The sequence below is a fragment of the Trichosurus vulpecula genome, chromosome 2 (genome assembly GCF_011100635.1).
Source record: "Trichosurus vulpecula isolate mTriVul1 chromosome 2, mTriVul1.pri, whole genome shotgun sequence".
Lineage (NCBI taxonomy): Eukaryota > Metazoa > Chordata > Mammalia > Diprotodontia > Phalangeridae > Trichosurus > Trichosurus vulpecula.
Window position 1 is genome coordinate 36,301,551 of NC_050574.1, and position 25,362 is coordinate 36,326,912.

General features: G+C 46.8%; 1 protein-coding gene across 1 annotated transcript; it reads right to left on the minus strand.

Annotated features, from left to right (window-relative positions):
- Positions 1-1,417: 1,417 nt before the first annotated feature.
- Positions 1,418-24,152, minus strand: SPINT2 (serine peptidase inhibitor, Kunitz type 2). Its single transcript, XM_036742636.1, has 5 exons — positions 23,538-24,152; positions 4,483-4,536; positions 3,790-3,951; positions 3,407-3,457; positions 1,418-2,039 (listed from the first exon to the last, which is right to left on the minus strand). Exons 1-5 carry the CDS (start codon positions 23,674-23,676, stop codon positions 1,873-1,875), a joined length of 573 nt encoding a protein of 190 aa, XP_036598531.1. The 5' UTR covers positions 23,677-24,152; the 3' UTR covers positions 1,418-1,872.
- Between the last annotated feature and the right edge of the window lie 1,210 nt (positions 24,153-25,362).

The window sequence follows — 25,362 nt, forward strand, 5'->3', positions numbered from 1 at the left end:
AGAGTCTGAATGCAGATTGAAGCAAACTATTTACTCTTTTTAAATTTTATCTTTGGTTTTGTTTCATCTTTCTCATAGTTCACTTCATTGGTTATAATTCTTCTTTACAACTTGATTATTGGAAAAATAAGTTTAATGTGAAGGTATATGTAGAACCTGTATCAGGATCACATGCTGTCTTGGGGGGGTGGAATTTGGAACTCAAAAACTTGTGGAACTGAGTGTTGTAAACTAAAAAAGTAGTTTAAAAAAAGAGCTTTGAGTGTTGAGCTGAGAGGAAACCTCTGAGAGCAGGGAGGAGACCTTTGATGGCAGAGACTTGCTGAAGGATATTCCAGGCTGTAAAAACAAATAGAGCTGTAGGGCAGAAACCTAGGAAACATGGAAAGGTGGCTTAGCTCAAGCCCCTTTTGAGAGCAGTTAAAGTGAACTGAGCTGTGATCACAGAGCCTCAGGACTTTGGAGATTGAGATGGTGGTGCTAGTAGTGTGTGTTGTTGCCCTGTTAAGCTTTGTTTTCCCACAGGCAGAAGTTGTGGGCAGGAACCCCTGGAGCCTGCTGTCTGGCAGAAGCAGGAAGAGCTTAGAGTGGAGCAGTCCTCATGAGCTGAGACCTAGAGCAGGAGCACAGAGCTGCCTATGTGTGAATCCAGGCAAGAGGTGGGAGCAGTTGGCCCACAGAGGAAGAGCTGTGGGACTTGGAAGTCAACCATGAGTCCAGATGAAAGAGAACTTTACTTGGATGCCTGGGACTAAGAAGATTGTTCTTATTGTGACCTAGGGGTGGATGATGTATTTTCTGCTACCCCTTAAGGATGTGTTGTTCTAGGGAAGACCCTGGCCTGGGACCCCCCGATTTTGGGGATGCAATGATGTATGCTGTGTAGTGTGTTCTTACTGTAATGCAGGGGTGGATAGTGTGGTGATTTCTGCTACCCCTTAAGGATGCATCCTGACTGTGTAAACAAGTATTTTGGGGAATGCTACGCACCATGTGATATACTGAGTGCTTCATACACACACACACATACACACACACACACACACACACACACACGATGTCATGACTGTTAAGCTTTACTTTACTGAACAATGCTTTAGTTTATTGCTGAATAGAGAGTTCATCATACTATGTGATTAGACCCTGGAAATCATTCACAGCAGCAGTCCTCGAGCGTGCTGCCGTGACTGGCATTACAGCTAGGTGGGAGGTCGGGGACTCTTCTATAAAAAGGGGAATGTTTGCATGCTGCCTGAGCCCCAGGAGGGTATGAAGAAAGCATTCTGTAAACCTCTGACACTAAAGACGTGTGAACTACCATCCCTGCACTGTTCTGTGGAGTGGCAGCAGGCAGAAGGCAGAAATACAGAAGGGTTTGTTCATGAGGTGTGTTCAAGAAAGACAGCATCAGCCCAAATGGATTTTCAAAGAGAAGGCACTTTTATTAATCTTTCACGTTTCTTCCTCTACCCCTCCCTTTCAGAATCCTGAAATAAAAATCTGTTTTGGTTTCTTTAAAAATATTTCTAAACCAAAATGCCCTTTTCCCAAGTGCCCCTTAACCCCACTCCCCCCCCACCCCGCCCCAACCAGACTAGGACCCGTGCTCACTAGCCTCTTGGAATTACAAAAGTCATACACAAATCAATCACACTTAAAAAACTAAGAAGGAGAAAATGAAAACACCAAAAACACGGCCTGTCTACAATTTGCTCTCCCTTCTTCCCCTCACCCAACAATTTCTCATATTTACACTTCATTGAGGGCTTTTGTGCCCTTGTGGCAGCTTGCATGGGAAGGGACCACTAGCCAGCAGGAGGGGGATGCCACTGCTGCCATCGCTGCCCACAGGGTGGGGGACCCTCAGCTTCCTCAAAGGGTGTAGGCACTCTTCACCAGGTACTCCTTGTCATCTATGGGGCTCCACACGGTGTTGAAGGCACTCGCCCGGTGCTTCCGGACTATCTTGATAAAGATGACCACCATCGCTCCCAGAAGGACGGCCGCCATCACTGCCAGCAGCACCGCCAAGGCCATAGCTGGAGACAACAAAGGCTTGAGGCACAGGGATCCAGAGGGAGGGTGGCTGCCTGTGCACAAGGCCGCTAGGGCTGTTGCTCCCCCAAAACACAGAGCCTCCTGCCATAGAAGCCTTGCAGGCACAGTGTTTGTAGCCCCAAAGAATGAAGCCGAGCCCAGCAGGCGTGAGAGATAGGCTTAGGAGCAGTATCCCCCTCCCCCACCTGGTCTTTATTCTTCTGTTACTCTGACACTGCAGGAAAATCCTTTTCTAAGGGTTTTTACTTTCCCGGCAGGATCCTGGGAAAAGAGGAGGTACTTCCAAAGAGGAATGCCTTCCAACTGTTCAGTATTCTCAGAAACTCTCTGGGACGCCTCCCCCAAGGGAGCCCCACGTCTGTAGTGCAAGCTTCCAGGGGCCACATCCCTCTACTCCAAAGGCACCTAGTCTGTGGCTCCCAAGAGCTGGGGATACAGGGGTACACCCAGTTATCCGGGGCCTTGGGAACCCCCAGGCTGGCAGAGTTGAGGCAGAAAGACCCAGAGCAGTGCTGGGAGGTGCTGGGCCCTCCTGTGCTGAATTGGGTGCGCAGCTGCTGGCATGCTGGCCAGGGAGAGAATGCCAGGTGGCACTGCTCCTGTGCAATGTGGCCTGGCCAGGGCGACCTGCCCACCTGGACCAGCTCGTCTGCCCTTGGGGAGTATAAGGGCAATACCGCTTCCCAGCATGGGCTCACCTGAGACCCCTCAAACAAACCCCTCTAACTCTGCCCTTTCAAAACAGATCAGGAGCTGCCTGCGTCTGTTGGCCAGCCTGGGCAAACATCTCATGTTGAGAAGGAGCCAGGCCCAAGAGACCAGAGACCTACTGACTTGTCAGACAAAAAGCTTCCAAGGGAAAAACAAGGCCAGTCACCAATCCCTGACTACAGACAGATAGCCCTCTGTCCCCCCCCCCCCCCCAGATATGTAGGGCCCAAAGGAAGCAAACCTATCTCCAAACTCTGGGGGTGGCCCAAGAAGTTTTCCCATTGAGCACAGGCAGCAAGCAGCTTCTTACTATTAGTGGTAATGGGCCTTCACACCTTACCACCCCTAGCCCCACCTCTGCCCTGGCCCCTTAGCCCCTAGTAGCTTTTTTTAGTACATTCATCCCATGTCAGGCCTGTCGTCTTGGGGGTGGTTGCTAACATCACTCAACTGAGCTCCAGACTGACCTGCCCCTTTCCTGCGGGAACAAGACTAAAAAGGAGCCCTCTCTGGGTCTGTTCTGTTAGCAAGGAAGGAGACTGTGGCAACATGACCCAAGAATGACCAAGCGTGCAGAAGCAGGTCTCTGGTGAGGAGGGAGCCAGCTTTATCATATATAATCAGAAGGACTCTTTACCTTTGGTGGAATGTGGCATGACAGGATGAGATGATTTATGGATATGCTTGCCTGAAAGAAGAACAAAGATAGGCTGGGAAATCACACAGCAAGAAAAAACTGGGCGCTATCCTTTTTCTCAAGCATCTACTGCCTAAAAGGCTCAACAGTCTGGAACAGCAAAGGGAGGAGACTCCCTCTCCACTGAATTTTCCTAGTATCTCCTGAAGGCTTCAGGGACCTGCTACCTGAATGGTGTCCACCCCAACTGTTGGGGTCCCCTCTTGTCCCCAGGGCCAATCCAACCCTTCTACTCTCCACCACCCAGCAGAAAGGAGGTGGTATTTCAGCCTAATCCTCACATACACAACAACCACCCCTTGGCCAGAGGACTCCAGACTCACCGAAACATTTCGTCATGCAGTCTTCCTGGGTCAGGTAGCTATTTTTATTGCCTCGACACCCTCCATAGATGAAATGAGCACAGGTGTTCTTCTCAGGGTCAAAGTACCACCGTGGGAAGGCTGCCCGGCAAGGGCCAGTGACCGCTTTGGCCGCGCAGGATTCTGGGAAGAGACAAATTATCCATCAGTCTCAGTTTTGCAAGTGATGGCCTGAATTCCAAAGAAATACAAGAATCTCTCCTTGCAAAGTCAGAGCCTGCCAGGGTGCCTCTCAAATTCCATTTTTATAGCCACAAGATATGAAGAAAACCATTACAAATAGTGTGTGTGGTCAGTATTGATATCTCGGACTCCACTCCCTTCTTCACCCACATAAAGAGATCTTCATTAGAAGGCTCTGTTCCTTGACAAAGGGGCTCTCACAGTGAACTACAATGAAGGCATTCAATGCCCATTTTTCTAATGTACACATTAAATCAGTGGAAATCCTGTTATGTCTCAATCCCCATTCAAACACAGCCAGTTTTCCCTTAAGGTAAGGGGACCACTGGCAGACCTCCCATGTGGGCCTGCCCCCTCCCCTTCAAAGCTCTCAATGCAAGTACAACAACCTCCCCCCAATTCATGTCAAATTTATGTCAAGTAAGAACTGTCTATACAAAAATTAGCTACATGTTTAATCTTGAAAGTTACCTTCATAGTTGAAATCATTATCAGGAAATACTTCAGAGTCTTGTTTTGGGGGAGCTGCAACAAAAAACGTTTATGCTTAAGAAAAAGTGGGATTTCGAAGTTAAGCAGGTCCCCAACAGTGACTCCTAGCCAGGCCTTTCCAGGACTTTCACACCAGTGTAGGATGACCTCACAGTCTTCTCTGAAGCCAGAGCTGGGAAGACTAGCCCCTCCCACCCCAGCCAGAAGTCTATTGTCACAACTTGCAAATCTCCTCCCCAAAATACAACGTGGCGGAATGCTTTATCAATGGAACCAAGGATACCTCACACTTTATGAGCTGATCCATCCGAAGGCCTAACAGGTATCACAGGGAAGTACATGTTCAATATGGCAGGGAGCTGTCCCATCTAAATCTCCACCCTCAAGAAATTCATTCCAGATTTAACATTTCAAAAAAATGCAAAATACTTGGAACACTGATTAACTTAAATTCATATGTAGGTATACAGCAGGAAAAACTCAGTGACAACATTATACTGGAGACCCCAATTTAAGGAATCAGTAACAGGAGCCTATCTTTGCAAAATCCTGACACAGAGAAAGGCTTGGTTATTCAACAGTAACTCTGTAGAAACAGGTACAAAAACCAGACGATCACTGCAGAAAATTTCTCATCAACCGGTAATGATAATGAAGTCACCCCCAATACAGGCATACCCCCTTCAACACTGAAAGGTACTTGGTTCAAAACCTGATGTTTGGCACTTCCCTCAGCCTCTCAGGCTTAATTTCTTCACCTGCAAAATGGAGCTAATAACTTTTGCACTATGACCCCAAAGGCAGTGCAGGAAAGGGCTCTGTAAGCTTAAAGCACTGTGTAAATGTGAGTAATTGTTACTATTATTAATTAGTTCCAGAAATTCATGCGATTAGGCAAAAGGACAAGGGGGCAGTTAGCACCACAGAAGCATGTTTATCTATGGCAGAAATATCAAACACATAGCGCACAAAACTCCTGGGTGCGTCCTGAACCAGATTAAAAAGTAACTGGGAAATACCTAACAAAATATATAAAACATAGCTAACACTTCACTTTAAGTCAATGTGAGGACTGCAGAGCATATAGCCTTGTGGGTACCCCGTTTCTCTTTCAATTTGACACCACTGCTCTGTGAGAGGAAAAGCTCAGGCCGGAGCAAGGCTGGAGCCCAAGGGCTAGCCTGGGTTATCACCAATCATGGGATCTGTTCTGTCTCAGGAGACAACCCAAACGACGTCCCAACAGGATTTTTTTTGAGGGGGTGGGGAGGGGGGGGTGGTGGCTAAAATCAACTAAGGACACGACTGCATTATTGTTGGGGCAGGACAATGTGAACAGGGGTATGTATGTCCGTACTATCCCTCACATGAAGTCTCAAGCACAGAATGAGAGGACCAGAGATGGTTGACAGCCCATTATCCATCCACAGGATACAGCTTCATCAATCCACCCAGGCCTAACAGTAGACCAGGGGAGAGCTGTCCTTAAGAGGGCTCTGTAGTGTGAGACTCCAGGCTAATCAAATCCATCCCATTATATGACAACCCCTGCCCCCAGGCTATGGATCAGCACCACTCACCCCAGATTCCGGTGGCTGTATCCTTAAGCATATAACAGGTATGAGATAGCTGCTGTCAGGGCTACAAAGTAACCTAGCACAAACAAAGCTTGAGATCAAGGACTGCAGTGGGCCTGAGGATGGGGGGGGTGGGTGGGGGGGTGGCAGGCAGGGACAGAGATAACCAACAACAAAGGTGGGGTAACCATTCACATCCTAGGGCAACTGAACACAATTATCCTTTACAGTTTCTAAGCAACCACCACAGAAGTCATGTTTTCTAGGACTGAGCAGTGAAATCCTACCCACCCCTTCAGGGCTGCCTCCTCCAAGCAGCTTTCCTTGATCCATCCTTGTTCAAAATTAGCTCCCTTCCCTGGCTCTTCTCTGCTGGACTTAAATGCCATTTTGTATTGAGTTTCAGACTCAGGGCCACAAGGGAGAGGACAAGGACCTTGTCACAGCTGTGATTTTACTTTCCACAAATAAAGAAATCTGAGCTGGAAGTCGATTTGTCCCCTGAAGGCCAAGCCCATCTCCCCACTCTGTCCTTTCTGAAGAGGCTCAGGAGGTCTCTCACAAACCCCAGACTTGAAATGGTCTTTGACAATACTCTGGATGGATGGTCAGTCCTCTTTCCAGCCCAGCTCCTCCCTAAACCTACCACTTGGGCTAGGTTCAAGTGCTCCATTCCTCTTGGCTGGTGCTTCTTTAGCAAAGTTCTCTATAGGGAACAAAAACTTGCTGCCATAAGAAACTGAGTCAGAGCAATTTAGCCAAAATAAAGTTAATCTGTCATAACTCTTGTCATCTCCCCGCCACCCCGGACAAATCCTACCCCTGCAGGTCAACTGAGTGCCTTAGATTCACATCGGTGGCCTAGACTCCACCACAGACAGAGGTAAAGCAGCAGAAGACTTAGGTAATGGAGAAAGCAACCTGCTCTGGTGAGGGCACGCAACAACCAGCTGGTGTATAGCTGAAGGCAAATATTTTAACTAGAGAAATGGACAATATGGTTAGCTTCATCATACAGGGTATCAAGGGCCCACAGAAAACGCAGAGCTGATGAACAGGAAACACAGCCTGCTCTGAACTTACTGTCCAGTAGCACCTGGTGGGTGTGAGTAGGGACGAGTCACGCTAAAGGGGTACAACATTAGACAGGTAAAGAAAAAGGAAGAGCAAAGGGCCAGGATGATCAGAAATAACCGGCATTTCCAGAGGGCTTTAACCTTTGAAGTCTTACAATCATCCTGTGAGGCAGACACTCGAGGTGTTAGAACTAGCCTCATTTTATAGACAAGGAGATCAAGGCATGGAGAGGGCTAGTGACGTGCCCAAGGTCGTACAGCTAGTGTCAGAATGGGAATCTGAGTCTTCGCACCTGCAAGTTTATTCTATCTACTCTGCCTTGAAATGAACATATCTTGCCTGTCTTATGCCCAATCTGGCCAATTCCCCCAGCTGAAAACCAGTCCCAATTGTAGGATCTAAACCTCAACCCACAGCAACTGCAGGCCAGACCACTTACAGCAGCCAGTGGCAGAGAAGGCTGGGAGGACCAAGAACAAACTGCGGGCCCCACACAGGATGACCACAATGTACAGAATGACAACCAAGCTACCCAAAGGTGAAATTCTTGGGCAGGGGCTTCTTAAGACAGAGGAATACATGATCTTTTAGAAAGATGGCTACCCAAGACTGTTAAAATTCCCTTCCTATTCTATGCTGGAGAATCTTAGGACAGTTCAGTACAGACAGCAGGTGAGGAAGGAGACTAAAGCTCCCCGGCACACTCTGCATTCGGGCTCACAGGTAGCAAGAATGCAAACCTGAGCAGCCCATCAGCCTCAGAAGAGCCCAAAGCCCAGAACTCCACATCCCTCCTTTGGGGGGCAGGGGGCCCCTTCTCTTTTCACCTACCTTGGAGGAATGACAGAACAATGCTCAGAGGTTACGGCTGCTCTGTCATTTGCTACTTCTTCCCAACACTGCGGTAGTTGGTGACCTCATCAGCTTCCTCGGGGTTCAATGATTAGCTTTATGCTGATGATTCCTGAGCCCACACACCCAGCCCTGGCCTCTCTCCTGAGTGCTATGCTGATGCACTGGGATACCTTAACCGGCATATCTGTCCTGTAAGAATCTTAAACTCACTTGACATGTCCAGAACAGAACTATTCCCGCCCCCTGCCCCAAACCTCTCTCTCCCCTCTTCTGACCTTCCCAATGACTGTCCAGGGAAGGGAAGAAGGGAATAAGCATTTCTTAGGTAACATTAGGTGCCAGGCACTCTAGGTGCTTTACAAATACAACCTCACTGGCTTCTCACAATGCCCCTGGGACACAGGTGCTGTTATTAACCCCATCTTACAAATGAGGAAACTGAGCCAAAAGGAGGTGAAGTGACAAGATACTGAGTGTCCAAGGCCAGATCTGAACCTGGGTGTTTCTGATTCCAGGCTCAGGGCCTGGTGAGTCTGGTGGGTCACCAGAGCCTCCCTTCTTACTCACCCTGCACAGCCCCCTTTGCCAAATCTGCCTCCCTACTATCTCTTGACCCTTATCTCCAATCTCCAATCTCCAACCACAAATCCTGTTCCAGGATCTTGCCACTTTTGCCTAGATTATCACACCACCTTTCTAACCTGCTCTTCCTGCCTAGTTTCTTCTCCTGCTGAGCTCCCCTCAGCTGCCAAAGGACTGTTCCCAAAGTGTAGGTTTGATGGCACCCCCCCCCCCCAGCCCCCACATTCCCTGCAGGACCCAATACAATTCCTCAGTTTGGGATCTAAAGCCCTTTCTACAACCCAGCTCCTTCTGGTCATCCTCACCTCACTCTTATTTTGCCCCACCCACGCTAGGGCCCGGCAACAGGAGCCTCCTGGCAGTTCTCTGAGCACAGCTCTCCACCCCGGACTTTGCCCTGGTTGCTTCCTCACCTCCACCTCTCAGCTCCAACCCCACCTGCTCCAGGATCCCTTTCCAGGACACCCAAGCACCTATGCCTTCCCTGGCTGAATCTCCTCCCATCTTCTCAGGACAGACCTCTTGTTATATACCGGGTCATTCACACGTTTTCCCCCCCATTTGTATGATACTCAGTGCTTATTAGGGCAATGCCTGGCAGCAGGTATGTGACTGCTGTGTGTGGGTGTTACTGCTTACAGAGGGTCCCCAAATTGAGAAAATTCAACCTGCACCTTTGTGCTTTTTCATGCTGTACCTCAGACTGCTGGAGTGCCTCCCACCCCCAGCTTGCCCTTGGGGCCATTCTCCAAGGCCTGGCTTAACCCCCACCCCCCAGGTGGTTGGTTGTTTTTTTCACAGGGCTTGGTACTTGGATGGAGCATAGACCCGGGCTGGCAGGGATCCCAGAGGCCATCGATTCCAATCCCATCATACAGAGGAGGAAACTGAGACCCAGAGAGAAGTGGTTTTCCCAAGGTGAGCCGGGTAGGAAGGTTGTGTACTGATATTCAAATCTGTTGACACAACAGTGCTGTGCATGCACAAACTGCCTAAGTGGTTGGATGAGGGTGCTTCAGATTCCTCAGTTTTAAAACACTTCTTGTAGGTGAGGGACCAGCAAATATACCAGGGAAACAGAGATTTTTAGGTCCTAAAGCCTACTACTATCTTACCTGTGACTCCATCACATGCTTTGAGACAGTCTTTTCGAGTCAGGAAGTTGTTGTAATTTCCATCACAACCTCCATAGATAAATGAATGGCAAGTCTGAGGTGTAACGTTATACCACCACCTCAGCATAGAGGCTCGGCACCTACCTACCACCTTTGGGAGATGACACAAGTCTGAAATACACAAATATTAAACCTACTTAACTTGGCATGTTAACATCCCATTACAAAGCCCCACATCCCATAGCTACTAGGATGTAACCTCACAGTTCACGTAAAATTTGAAAGGTAAGCACAGTATTATGGAAAAAAGCAGCAGATGAAGTCAGAAGCTGCAGGCTCTAGTCCTAGACTGTAGGCAAGTCACAGCCGCTCACTGAAAGAGTGGGGACAATGTTGGCCTCACCAAATCCTGGTACCAGAAGGGCCTCCAGACACAGTTCAGTCCTTCCACAGGCAGCCTGTTGTTTTGGAGCAGCTATGACCGGAGGGAGGTATTCCTTCACATCAAGCCAAAGCCAACTTTTCATCAACTTCCCCGCTCTGCTCATCCTCCCTGCCAAAGTAGAGAGCTCAGATCCGTCTTCCACAAGACAAATGTACAGGTCACTTGAAAGACAGCTATTATGTCTCCCTCCCCAAAGGACTGTTTTTTCAAGGTTAAACATCCGCAATGTCTTCAATCAGTTTCTTCATAGAGCTGGTTCTTTGGTCTCATTAACAGGGTTGTAGAGAGGAAACAACTTTATAAATGTCAAGCAGAGTATCCAAGTGAGCTATTATGGTTGTTTTAAGAACAAGAATGTGACATTCTAATGTTAATGGTCTCTGCCTGGGTACAACTTAGGAAAATATTCATTTTGTTACTAACACTCAAGGCAAACAAACCAACCCAAGGACTTTCAGGCACACAAGAAAGACAAGCTAAATAGAACCTCCTAAGGAGGAATCTCTTCCATCTCCAAGGTCTCCAGCCTAGAGCTGACCTTTAGCCTGCTCGCTGAACCAGCTCCCCCAAGCTGGCCTGGCACTGTCCCCCCAACCCATCCTACACTCCACCCCTCACTCACTACCTGAGCAGTGAGCAATCATTTTATGTCGCCCAAATGTCAGCTTTGTCTGGGATGCCTGGGTTGTCAAGGTCCTTGCTGGGGCAGGCTCTGCCCCACCTGAGGAGGAGCAGAATTGGACCTTACCCTGGGCCAGCTTTATTTCCTACTAGTTTCCAACGTAACCTGGGTCAACTTATCAGCCACTGGCTGTGGCCACTGCCTGAATGTCCTCTCCACTTCCTTCCATACATTCACAAGCTCTTCACCCTTTCAGGCCCCACTCAAGTCAACCCTTCTTTACGAGAGCCTTTCCCTCTACTCAGGCTCACACCATTTCTCCTTTTTCTAGTTGGTTTCACACTACTGAGCACATGGTTATGTCTTATCATTTACTGTTCTCTTAATTATTACAGGGCATTCTTCTTGTCTGATGGACTAGGCTATAAATACAAACTCCAAGATGGAGATTCTACTTGGAGGTGGTCTCCTCTATCTCCCCCAAAGCACAATATTACTAAGTACAGAGGAGGAGGTTCCATAAATACTGATGAATGCTTCTCATACCCAACAGCTGTATTTAAACAAAACACAAAAAATAAACCTACTTAACTTGGCATGTTAACATCCCACAGCTACTAGGAGGTAACCTCACAGTTCATGTAAAATTTGAAAGGTAGCACAGTATAGTGTTTAAGGTCCGATATACAACCAAATCAAAGCAGTCTCATTGATCCTCCCCAACATGTTCATTCTAATCTAAGCAGTTACTAATAATATGAACTTGACTCTCCTTAGTGACCGGAAGCACCTTTTCTCCTACAGAAGATACCCAAAGTCACAAACAGCAGATAGAACCCATCGGGACACTCACTGGCTGATCCACTTTGCTCAATTTGCTCTGCTGTTGCTACTGAAAGTCGGCCTTCCTCTAAATGCTGAGAGCCTAAAGTTTTAAACAGGCACCCAACATTACACAAGTGCAGCCGCTGTTTGTATGTCAGTCCATGAACACTGATTAAGTTCCTGACCTCACTGTTCTGAGGGGGAGGACATGTAGACCATCTATGTAAGGAAGCATGATCTACGGGGAGCGTGCAACAAGAACAAAGAAGAGAGCCGAAGGACTGGGGGGAATGGCAAGATGAGGAAAGAATCCCTTTCACAGGATGCTCTTGGAGCCCATCTCAGACAACTCTTTTATTTTACAGATAAGGAAACTGAGGCCTAGAAAGGCTCAACCAGGGAATAAGGGACACGACTAGGCCTCACACCTGTCTGCTGAGCCCAGATCCTGAAGGAACAGGACTGTGAAGGAGACAAGGGGACAGCTGGTAACCCAGTGTGACTACATCATAATGAGCGAAGGGGCTGAATGTGAAGTAAGGCCAGAAAGAGAAGTCTGAGCCACACTACAGTGGGTCTTAAAAGCAATGGATTCTGGAGGCAGGAGGGAGTCGATACAGCTGTCTGAGGAGGGGAGTAGCAGGGGAGTAACAAGATCATGCCTCAGGAAGGTTTTGGGAGCTAAAGGGGGCTGCAGAAGACAGGCAAGTGCAGACCAGTCAAGGGTCAGGCTCTTACTACAGTCCCTGCTAATAACACCAGCTGACATGGAGAGGATGCTGAGGAGCATGATGGAATGGGCACTGGATATAAAACTGGGGGACCGAGCTTCAAGTGCTAACATCCACTAGCTGTTCCAGAAAGAAGAAAATGGTGTCAGACTGACTCTACCCAGAGTGACTCCCCCTCAACAACTGACCTTCTAACAACCAGACCACATAACAGCCACAGAGACACGAGTCACACAGGTGTGTGGTTTACAAAGTAGTTTCCTCACAATAACCTTAGACAGTGCAAGTATTACTCATATAGACAGTTCTCATTTTATGGAAATCCCCATTATGCAAAGTGAAAGAAATTCACATTCCAAACAACCACTTATGCTATCTTTACTATACAGTCCTGTGCTCTCTCCTGCCCCTCAGCTTGGTGCTATTGCCCATCCCCCCACCAAAAATAACATGGGGGAAAAAAAAACCTAAAAACAAATCCTCCGAGTGAAAGCAAAACGATATCAGAGGGACCACCATGGCAGGATCAGGCGCCTGGCTTGAGACTTTGAGAGAGTGAGAGAGGGATCTTTGCCCTGCTCCACCCACCTAAGTAAGGTCTGTGTCCCAGTCCAGCCCCAAGGATTGCTGCTCCCTGTCTCCTACTCCTCCCCCCCCACCCCCACCGTGTTTTTTTCCTATGTGTTCCTCCTCCAATCCTCTCTGTTCTTGGCCCCCACATGTCCTTAAATGTGACTCCTCCATGCTTTTTGTAGAGGTCTGCAGGGAGAACTCTCAGTATGTTCCAGCTGAGGAAACTCAAAGGGTCAGTGACTTGGAGTGGCATAGTGAGGAGCAGCCTTGGTCCTCCAACTCAAGATCCAGGGCCGAGGCCAGAACCTAATTCTATGGAGCGACCATGAGGGGAGAAGGAAAGACAGTAGACAGATCAGAAGACACTTAAGTCAGAGCCATCATAAACTGGGGTTCTCTGTGAACAAAAGCAACTTTTCCCTTGAAAGACTAAAGATTTGAGGTCAAATTTCAAGTAAGTAAGGTTTCTTGGCATAAGGCAAGCCTCCTTCACAGATACATTCCTGAATCCACCCACACCCACTAATGGGGGTCAGAATCCTGCCCCACACACCCAACACAACAAACAAATTACATTCTAACAGCCCTGGGAAACAGGAACAATCAATGATCACACCAGTTTCTTCTGCTAGACAAAAGTATGACTAAAAATACTTAAGAGGACAGGGTTCCCAGCTAGAGGCACCTGGGCACCTCCTCCAGCTGGTCCAAGATCCTCATCCAGATGAAAAAACTGAAACTGACAAAGGAGGCAGTTTGCAGTCACCGGCCACGGAGCTGGCCAAAGACATCTTTTTACAGTATTAAAGAAGCATGTTTGCTTTTAGGAACCAGGATTTAAAAACCATGTGCTCCACTGGGGAGACAGATGCAAAACACACAACAGGCAGCAGGCATTTAAAGCATAAACTATTAAGTAATTCTGAAACAGACCGGGCACTGTTGATTGTATCACACAAAACAGGTTGCACAAGTTCTGAAATCCGGAGAGCTTTAAGCAAAGAAAAATAGCACATGTCAATTGAAGGACTGGAGATAACCTTAAAAGAAGAGTACTAAAGTTTTAGGTTCAAACATATAAGAGGCATCTCCTCCATCACCTTTTAAAAATTCAAGATGGTTCTCACTTTACATAAATTCACATTAGCAGCAGCAGTGCCCCAGGGGTCCCTGCTCCAGGCTTCCTTATCTGCAGGACCAGGATACACCTCATCCCACCGCGCCACCCCCCCCAACTCCCCACGAGCCCCAGGAGAGGAGGGGATGGTCGGCAGAAACATCCACTGGTCCATCTACATTGAGAACCAGCTTGTAACTGGACCTTCAGTTTCAGGATAAGTTTTTTTTTTAAACAAGTTAGAAAAAAAAGCATGCATATCCATGCCTTAACACTTTTTTTTCCTGCCCTGGGTGCTCCAAACAGGAAGATATTTGGACTTCGAGTCTGTTTACAAAAGCAAGGGATTCTCTACTATGCCGGAAGCCCATCTTGTCACAATTCGGTAACTGCTCCCATCAGCCCCTTACATAGTGCAGTTTGGGTAACCCAGCTAAAACACTCCCAAGTGGAGTCAGCCAGAAAAGTCCCCAAGCCTGCTCCCAATATACAGCAGCTGTCCCAAATGTTGACAGACTTGACAAAACCACGGAATAATGCCAACTCCCAGGACACACACACCTCAAGCTTTTTAGGAGATGAGTACTCAATCAAGCACACCTTAATTCCAGTGGCTTGTACTGAGCAAAGACACCCCGAAGTAAAGAAATCTGTTCATTCTGTTCACCGTAATTCTTAGATTTAAGCTTTCTGAGCCCAAGTTTCTCTCTCTGGAGTTGCTGTGCAGACAGTACTTTGTAAACATTAACTTAAATTGACATACTTTATTATTCTCAGTTAAAAGTGGGGGTTGCAAAGGGCTATAAAACTGTGCATACCCTTTGACCCAGCAATTCCACTGCTAGGTCTGCACAATCCCAAAGAGATCATAAAAAAGGGGAAAGGACCCACATGTAGAAAAATATTTATAGCAGCTTTTTGTGGTGGCCAAGAACTGGAAATTGAGAGAATGCCCATCAATTGGGGAATGGCTGAACAAGATGTGGTATATGAATGTAATGGAATACTATTGTGCTATAAGAAATGATGAGCAGGCCGACTTCAGAAAAACCTGGAAAGACTTATATGAACTGATGCTGAATGAAATGTGCAGAACCAGGAGAACATTGTACACAGTAACAGCAACATTGTGCTATGACTGACTTTGACAGACTTAGCTCTTCTCAGAAATGCAGGGATCTAAAACTCCAAAAGATTCACGATGAAAAATGCTGTTCACATCCAGAGGAAGAGCTTTGGAGTCTAAATGCAGATGGAAGCAGTCTATTTGCCCTCCTTTTGTTGTTTTGTTTCTTCTTTCTTGCGGTTCCTCCTATTAGTTCTAATTCTTCTTTACACCATGACTGATGTGAAAATGTTTAATAGGAGTGTATAAGTAGAACTTATATCAGATTGCATGCCATCTTGGGGAGGGGGCGAAAATTTAAAACTGAAAATCTTATGGAACTGACTTGAAAAATAAAAATAAATTAATTTTAAAAAGTGGGGGTTGGAGTAGATCTCTAAGGTCCCTTTCAGCTTTATATCAAGTGATCTTATTTTTCCAAGCCACTAGGCAGAGGTCATTTAAATAGTGCAAGCCAGGCTGCTACTCATTTTACTTGAAGAGTTCATTCCACAGTGGAAGGTCAATCATTACCATGACAACACATTGCTTTGCACTTACCCACACATCATAGATGACAATTCAGGGTACTAGGGAAAATGCTTATTGCTTCTGGTAAATTATAACTTCTCCCACTTATTTATTTCTGTTGAGGGTACACCATCCTTCCAGGTACCCAAGGAATCATTTCCCATTCTTCACTCTTCCTTATCAGCCTCCTCCCCACAACTATCCAATCAGAGGCCAAATCTCCCTCAACAACATTCCCTTCTACTCACTTGCTGCTAAAGCCTTATACAATATGGCTCTAGGTGACCTTGGGGTGGGGTTGGGGAGAAATGTGACCAGAATTCAACATCAAATCCCATGCTCAATACTTATGCACAGCCAGGCCCCCTTGCCTGGAATGCCAGCCCTTCCTAGGCTTCCCTTCTAGCTCAGCTCAAGAGTCATTTCCTATGGGATCCTCCTAATTAGTGGTGTTCTCTCCATCCCCCTGACTTACAGTATATTTACTTCTCTCTAATATGCTCAGCATAGTGTCCTGAAGCACGGAAGGCACTTAAGATATGAAGCTGTATAATTGCCACACCTCACTCTCTACCCCTCTGTAAACTCCATGGGGCAAAGAGCTGCTTTTCATTGTATTTCTATCTCCAAGCTCTAGCAGCCAGGCAGTCAATCAATCTTCACTGAGTTCTCACTATGATCAAGGATCTGGCCTGTGGGCTGGGAATCCAAAAGAAAAGCAAAAGAAGGCCCTGGTTCCAAGGAGCTTACTTTCTAACAGGGTCACAATATGTAAACACGCAGGCCCACATATGATAGATACAGAGTAGAGGACGGTAGTCTGAAAGGGGAAGCTTCCAGCAGATGGTGAACCAAGGCCTCCCAAAGAAAGTGGGATTTGAGCTTATTCTTGAAGGAAGCTAGGGAATTGCATAGAGCTTTGAATAACTGTTTGTGGACTCCTTAAAGCACTTTCTTCAGATAATACAATTTTACCAATCACATTTATTTAGCACCTCCCAGCTGTGCTAACCAAGACTGGGCCCCTACCCTAAAGGAGCCTCCAACTCTTTCCCAAGGGAATGATGGACACACCTACCTACAACAAACAGGGTAAATGCAAAACAGAGTACAAAATACTAAGAGGCAGTCCAGGAGGTGGCCTGGGGAGGAGGCAATTTAAAGCTTGGGAAGGATCTCCAAAGGCACAAACAAACCCAGCTGGGTGACTAGGGGACAGTGTGAATGACAGGATACCGGGCAAAGGAGACAACAGATGAAAGAAGTGCAACCCTGTAAGACAAGGCTGGAGAAGTCAGCAGGAGGCAGATTGAAGACCACTGAATGAATGTGAGGCTAAGATGTGACAGTGATAGGAAAATTCCCAACCAATTCGTGATGGAGTAAACTCTGCCATTTTATCACATCGATCAATCAACCATCTCCCCTAAGTCCTCGGAGCCCAAGGCTCTGGCCCTGTCCTCTTTGCTCCCTACACTTTCTCATTTGGTAGCCTTCTTTCTGTTCCATGAATGAGACACTCCAGATTTGGGATCCAGGCATTTTCCTCTGTCCCCACACTTGGAATGCTCTCTCTGCTCATCTTCACTGTTTCCTGGTTTCTTTCAAGTCTCAACTAAAATCCCACCTTCCACAGGAAGCCTTTCCTAATCCCTTTTAAGCCTAGTGACTTCCCTCTGTGAATTATTTCCTATTTATTCTGTCTACAATTCTTTTACACATATTTATTTGCATATTGTCTCCCCTATTAGATTGTGAAAGTCTTCTTTTGCCTTTCTTTGTATTCCCAGCATTCGGCAGAGTGCCTGGCACATACTAGGTGTTTAATAAATGCTTACTGACTCCTTCCAAACTTCCCTACCCAGGCTCACAACCTTGATGTACTCCTTAATTTGTCTCTGCCTCATTCTACATATCTAGCTGTTTGTCACTTCTACCTCTAGAACTCCTCTGGAATCCGTCCCTTTCTTTAACTCACTTGACTACATCCTCTATTCTGGGCCCTTGTCACCTCTCGCTGGGACTACTGAAATAGCCCCCTGCTCCCCCCCCCCTTCAAATCTCTCCCTTCTCCAATCCATCCTCCTAACTGAAGCCTAGCAGGTCTTACTACATCACCACCACACTCAGTGGCTTTTCACTGCTCCGATTTGGCCCTTCAAGCTCTTCACCAGCTGGCCCCAAGCTACCTTTCCAGCTTCAAGATACACATTACATTCGTCTTCCTGCTCGATACAACTCATCCCAACTGGTCTTCCCTCTGCTCCTCCTGCACAACACTCCTACCCTCCCCCAATCTCTCTGCCTGGAATCTCCCTTCTCAACTCTGCCTCACAGGATTTCTTGTTTCTTTCCAATGTCCGTATCTACATGAAGCCTTTCCATATTCCCTCAGGTACTAGTGTCTCCTTCCCCGCCCCCTCCCAAAAAAGTTTTTTACCTTCTATTTATTTGGTATATGTCTTGTACATATTTATTTGTGCATTTGTAGTCTTCCCCACAATTCCCCAATAAAATTTAAGCTCCTTTAGGGCAGGGATTATTTAATTTTTGCTTTTATATTCTCCAGTGCCAACAATGAATTTGTTGACTGATACAAAGAAGGTGCTCAACCTGGGGCTATAAGGAAGCTAGTAAAAGTCACTCTTTGCCTCAAGAAACTTAATGGCCCAATGGGGGAAGTAAAACTAGAAACAGCAGAAACAACAAACAATCTGAGACAACATAATTAAGTCCTAAATTGTTTGGGTACCTATGGGAGATCCAAGAAGATAAAAGAGAAGGTAGGAGGCAAAGGCACAGCCAGATCTGGTGAACTAAATATGGTCTTGAAGAGATCAAGTTTGAGGCCATGAGAGACTTTGGGGGATAGAGAGAAATGGGAAATAAAGTTAAGTTGGATAATGGAATGGAAGGCAGAACTTTAAATGGCTGCAGGAGAAAAGGAGGTTCTGGTGTAACAGGACAGCTGCCCTTAATTTTTGGCAATCTCTATCAACAAGCATTTATTAAGCACTCACTATGTGCTAGGCATTGAGCTAAGTGCTAGAGAGACAATGAAAAAAAGCAAACCAGACCCTACCCTAGAAAGAGGTATGTAAAAAAGTTCATAGAAGATTCTTACAGAGTAGAAGAAAGGTAACCTTAGCCTCTAAGATGCTGGGGAGCGAGCAGTGAAGAGATACCTAGAAGGTCTTCCAGCAGAAGCCAGGGGTTGAAAGGAGTGGCAGTGGTATGTAGTACAGCATGGATTAGAGGGAAGATACCAATTAGGAGGAAATCTTTCAAGTAGGAAGATCAGGTGTGGGAGAGAGAGTAAGGAAAATCAACAGGACTTAAGTGACTAGCTATATATGGGGCAAGATACAGACCCCACTCCCCCCGCCCGATCAGACTTTTATCCAAACAATTTATTCTCCCCTGCAATTCAGCCAAGTAAAATAATTATTTTAACAACAAATAAACCAAACTGATCATTAAGTGTCTACTACTGCACAAAAGTGCTGATGGGAACTGCACAGAATGATAACCATACTTTGCTCACTCAGACTTTAAGTACCCTTCCCCCCACTAAAGAAGAAAAGATCCTTAAAGCCCTGGAGAAGAAAGTCCTCGTAAACCTCAGTCTAGGATAACAAGCCTGCCCTCATTTCCAATACAATTAATCACATGAAATTCCAAAGCTGTTATTTGCTTTATTCTTCGATCCTGTTTCAAGATTAACTCAGAATCCACCAACTGGGCAAGTACACTTCCTCTCTTAGGTCTGGTTGTCATCATTATTACGGTAAGCAGGCAGGCCAGAGACTTTCCAAATAACTCTTAGATCTTTATGGGAATAAGAATAGCATTTGTGATGACAAACCAAACTTGAATTATAAAGATCATTAATCCTCAGCAGAAGCAGTAAACTACTATACCAAGGTCAGAAAAATCTCTGCCTGCTTCCACGGATTATTTTTAAAAATGTTTTCTATCATCTCAACTATGAGCAAGCAACTTCACCTCCCTATATCCATCCCTGAAATAGAACTGGGAAACCTGCCTTTCACCTTCTACAGCCACCATCCCAAAAGTAAACTAAATTACCTGTCAAGAAACTGGGCTTTGTTCTTTAAAAACAAAAAGAAACTTTAAATAGACTCCTTTTAGAACAATGCCAAACACTATTTGCTGGATCATGTTTAAAATCACTAGAGTCCTGTAATGTTCAAGCTGGAAAGTACTCTCAAATACATGAGGACTAGAAAGGACCTTAGACATTGGTCATCTCGGCCAATCCCCTAATTTTACAGATGAGGAAAAGTGAAGCCCCAAAGTAACTTCCCAAGGTAGTAGCAGTAACAGGTAGTAGCAAAACCCACATCAATGACTTAAAACACTGAGTGCTAAATCCCAGACTGCTTGACTCCTAATTCGGTTTTTCCCATTACATGATGCTGTTCTGGATCCCACCACTGACTCTGGTATTATTTAAAAAAAAATACACCATTATTAAAAATACATTATGCATTAATTTTAAATATGTCAAGTGCAAGAATTGTTTGTTCTAGTAAGTTCGAAATTTCCTTAGTTCAATAGATAGCAGTGCAAGCCTTCAACAAAGTTGTGACAGGCAGAACCCCCAGAGTGAAATGTAATCCTTATTTTGGACTTAAAAAAAAGTAGTGCCACTCACAATCTAGATTTCCTGAGGCTCTAAGGGGGTCGCCAGGGAGTCAGCATTTATATCCCCAAGATGAGATGGCTTCCAGGGAACAGCAAGGGAGTTAATGAAGTCATTTTAGTTGGATACAGCAGGCAATCTCCAACTCTCATGAATCATAAGTGATTCAATTCCTTATTTGGCCAAGCACTCACTCCTTCACCTTCAGCCAGGGACAAAGTCAAACAAAGGTTAACTTACTCGTTTACCAGGGCCGTGGACAAATAAGTACTTTTAATCCAGCCCATTCTACGACTACCAGTTGTTCAGCATTAACTACTACAGATCTCAGGAACAGGTAAAAAGCGGCAGGTCAGGAAAATAGGAAGGAAAAAGAAAGGTTCTGCTTTCACCATCACAAGCTGAAGGGCTGCTCTAAAAAGGTCCTGACAAGTCAGAAAGGAATGTTTCTGGTGGAAAAGAGCCAGACATCCATCCAGACACTTTGGCAGCTCTAAAACTAAGTGAAGGAACTCTTCGTTCTGGGGACTCTGTCAGTGCTTCTAAACTCTGTGTTTCCCATCACTGCAGACCTCCCCGCCCCAAAGAGAGAGTCTAAAAGGATTTCAAAATGGTGGTTGTAGCAACCTGAAAGTCCAGTTTCCTCTGTGAAAGGGCTCCATTATGACCTCAAACACAATAATTAAGCTTCCTTCAACATCAAACACACTGCCTTAATACATCAAAGCTAAATTTCCAAACTATTCTCTCCTAAACACTCCCCCAAACCCAGCTGAAGCACAATTATTACCTAAACCCTATCTGGTGATTTCAAAGACCATCAGACAAACTTAAAGAACAGTGTAAAATTTTGAGTGTAGAATATGAGTATAAGAAAAACCAACCAGGGAACTATACAGACATGTGATACAGAAAAAGGAAACCTCCCACAATGGCATCACTCTCCCTCTGGGCCTCAGTTTTATTATATATCAAGTTAGAGGGTACATGACCTGCATGGAGCCTTCAAATATTCTAAGATTTTATTCCTTATATCACCCTTACTATATATAACCCGTTCAAAAGTTCACTCTCTCAAAGTCCAGGAGAAAAAATTAAAAGAAATCAGACTGTAAAATCAAGAATGGCCCTTAAAAAAATGTCTAGTCCTAATTCTTTAGCTGACAGATAAAGAAACTGAGGCACACAAGTGAAGTGATTTGTCAAGTCAATGACAGGGCCAAGACTAGAAATGGACTCCAGATCCCTTGGCACCTCATTAACCTGAGGATCCTTTGTGTCTTTTACTTTACTGATGCCTTCCACTGGATTCAATTACCAAAAAGAAAATAAGGCTTTTGGGCAATTCACTATAAACAGCAGGATACTGAAGGTTGGCTTGGAGGCCCAACTGGTGTGACTGTTAAGTTCTTGGCATATTCGATTAAAGAATCAAAGAATAGCAAAGCCACATCTTTTTTTTTTTTTAAACAAATACTTGGTGTTAATACCCAAGCTTGTGTATGAGGTGACTGGCACATAGGGATGGCTACCACAAGACGCAGGGACCCGGTACTCACTATTCCTAACTGACTGCTATAGAGTTTCTTAGCCTGCAATTTGGAAAATGACAAATTTTTCTTGGCCAGATCGCCTTTTGCTTATTTAATTAGGCATTCCTGCAAAAATGTGCAATTTCTCTGTGGTCATAAGTGAGCACATTATGAATTTTTAAGTTTTCAGGGTCTCCTTTCAGCAAAGTGACTCAGGTGCCTAATTCTTCTAGCCATCTCACCACTGTCTCCTACAAGCTGTTTCAGAAGAAGAAAGCATACCTATTTTCCTTCAAATCTCCAGAAAAATTTAGTTCTCATATCCTGAAGAAGGCTCCTATCTTCTTACTCCCTTCGGTTATATTGCACTGACCTGTCCAAATAAACCTGACCTAAGATAAGAGAGGGCATATGTTCAACCAGCCTAACTGTGAAATACATTTTAAAAAAGGTCAGCAGGTATGCACGCATGATCTGCTATTGTACAACTTTTCATCTCAGTTGGCTGGAGGGGGATCATGTTCAGGTTTTGGAACTCAGCTGGCAGCCCAAGCAGGTAGACCAAGTTTCCAAATGAGCAATGCCCCTATCTCATATGGCTCAAAGGAAATCTGATAACTTACAAACTGGGGTTTTGGCTCATAGAACCAAACCATATACCACAGAATACTCAGAAGCTAAACAAAACCCTGGGCTATGGACCACAGCAGTTCACCAGGGATCCATCTTGCCATCTCAATGTCTCAGGGGAGAAAGCATTTCTCCACTTGGACAGATGGTGATCCCCGTGGCCCATTTCTGGTCCTCGCCTCTGCCATTCACGAATCTTTCTAACCCTGTTGTTCCCATCAACAATTCAGCCAAAACCAAAGTTCTCTTGCCCGACCAGCAGTCTCCAAGGCTGCATCCAAAGCCCATCGATGCCAGCTCTGTCTTTGCAAATACTCCACACTGCGGCAGAGCTTTCATTTCCTATGTTTAATATGACTGTACATGTACAGCCTATATCAGAGTGCTTGCTGTCTTGGGGAGGGGAGAGGGAGGAGGAAAAAATCTGGAACTCAAAATATTAAAAAAGTGAATGTTAAAAACCAAATTAATTAATTAATTAAAAAAAGGAACTGTCATTTCCTTGAGTCTCCTCCGGTACAATTTACTTGGGAAACTTCCTTCCTCCTTGAGGCCTTGCCTCACTCAGAGGACGCGGACCAGCATTTGTGTCCCATACCCCAAACTAGTAACCCAGGGCCAAATCCATCACGCCCCCTTATAATCTCGAGAAACGCAGATGCGGTATTTTTCAGATTTGCAAATCAGTTTACCTCCGTTTCCTCATTTGGTCTTTGTTACACCCCTGTAACGGGGAAACTGAGGCCAGGGTCTCCTAGCCCCACGTTCCCAGAGGCTACCCCCTCCCAGCACACTAGCCCAGCCTCGATGCCTTTGTCCCTTCCTGCCCGCCCACCCCGGTCCCCGCTTGTCCTCTTCTCGGGCCGCAGCTTTCCCCCTGAAACTCCCCCTCAGCTCCATAAGACCCTCTCCCTCCCCACAAGCTTCCTTCCGGGCAAGAGCGTGTCCCCGAGCCGGAGGGCGCAGCCCCCACGACTGGCAGCTGCGGCCTCCCCGATCCCCACCAGCTCACAATCCGCCCTGCCCCCGCCCCTCCCCCCACCTCCCTCACCCTGCAGGTCTGCCGGTTCTTTGGCCCCGCTGGTGCTGGCTGCGTTGTCGTCGAAGCCCCCTGCCGGCCCGGCCAGGAGCAGGGCCCCCAGCAGGGGGAGCAGGACCTGGAAGTGCGGCCGCCGTTGTTGCTGCCCCATCCTGGGCCCGGCTCGGACCGCTCCGCGCGAGCCGCCGCCGCCGTGAATTGAACGGTCTCCGGGGCTCTCGCTCAGGTGGGGGCGGGGGAGGTTCGGTGACGGGGGGCTCGAGTAGCCCGCGGCGGTTGGCGAAGGCTAGGCCGCCGACCGCGTCGGAGGCGGGGGCCTGGCTGTGGCTTCGGTGTGCGCAAGCGCGCGCTCGCTCGCACACCCGCACCCGACGAGCTAGCTTCTCTTAGCCCCCGGGAACCGTCCGCCCGCGGCGCGCGCCTCCCCAGCTTCTGAGCCCCAGCGCGTAAGTCGCCGCCGGACGCAGGTGAGGGGAGGCGGAGGAAAGGGCGTAGGCCCCGCGCATGCGTACGTCGCTAACTTCGGAGCCCTCCGCACCTGAATACGGCTGTTGGCTCCTTTCCCCCTCCCTCCGTGAGGAAGAAAGGGTGGGGCCGCTTGCACCTTGCTGAGGGCGGAGGCACTGCGCATGCGCACGCCGCTAGCCTTGGCGACTTCCGCACCTGGACGCCGCTAGTACGGCTCTTGCTCCTTCCCTCTCTTCCCTGGGTTGGGGAAAAAAGGCGGAGACGTGGTACAACTCACCTTGGCGCAGGCGCAGGCTCAGGCGCACCCTGCCCGCTCCTCCCCCTCCACCGGCACCTGCAGTACTCTCCCTCCCTCCTCCTCCTCCTTCTCCTCCGCCGCACCTGAGCCCCGCCTTCCCCAGGGGAGCTTCGCGTCTCGGGTTCTGAGGGGCGGGGCATTATGAGGCCCCGCCCAAGGATTCCCACCCCACCCCCATAGACTGTTGTTGGGGATGTCCCCAACAAATTCTGCCTCTTCTTTCTGCCCCCCGCCCCCCACTCTCTGGGGATCCTTGTCTTAGGAAAGGCTCATGGAGAGAGGGGACCAGGCTGTCCACGTCTCCAGCCTTTACAAGATGAATTTGGTGTTTGTGGACCAAGAAAATTTGAAGCCTCCCCACTTTTACCTCCTGGGCTTTCGATGCTGTTTAAGCGTGTCAGGACTGAGAATTTAGCAGTGTCTGCTTCTTTAATAATGCTTCTTTAATGTATAATTGATATCATATTGCTTGCCTTCTCAAGGACTGGGGGAGGGGCGGGCGGGAGGGAGAGAATTTGGAACTCAGAATTTTAAAACTTTGATGTTAAAATTTTTAATATAATCGGGAAATATTTAACGAAATACAAAATATATTTTAAAAAATAATGCTTGTTGACGGACTGACTACACGTCTAATTTCATCAGTATAGAGAACTTCCAAGTGAGCAAACTCCCTCTTTTCAATGCAAATCGCCACCTTTCATGCAAGTTTTAGTCTTAGGGAGTTGTCCCTAGGGCGCTGAGGAGTGGAGTGCCTCGCTAGAGTCACCAGGCTGCGTCTCCTGGGCTTCAAGACGAAGTCATCCATTCAGTCCTGTGCCGAGTAAGAAGAAGCTGTGGATTCCAGAGGTGAAACACATTAGGTTCTGATCCTAAGTTATTTATTCGCTGTAAGACCCCGGGTAAGGAACTTCTCTTAGATTCTTAGCTTCAGATATCCTTTCTGTGAAATGGGAATAATGCTGCCCCTCTACCCCGCAGGGTTGTTGCCAATAGTAGGATACTTTAATACATCAATCTTACTGAAGCGAAAAACATTTACAAGTGTCCCAAAAGTCTTAGGGGAGTTTT

What these genes read in the sequence shown, in the direction of transcription:
- SPINT2 (XM_036742636.1), bottom strand. Translation starts at nt 23,676, where the DNA reads ATGGGGCAGCAACAACGGCGGCCGCACTTCCAGGTCCTGCTCCCCCTG. An exon ending in TAATGATTTCAACTATGAAG is followed by an intron (nt 3,952 to 4,482) that starts GTAACTTTCAAG and finishes GTCTCTTCCCAG; the next exon opens with AATCCTGCGCGGCCAAAGCG. An exon ending in CTGCATGACGAAATGTTTCG is followed by an intron (nt 3,458 to 3,789) that starts GTGAGTCTGGAG and finishes TTCTTCTTTCAG; the next exon opens with GCAAGCATATCCATAAATCA.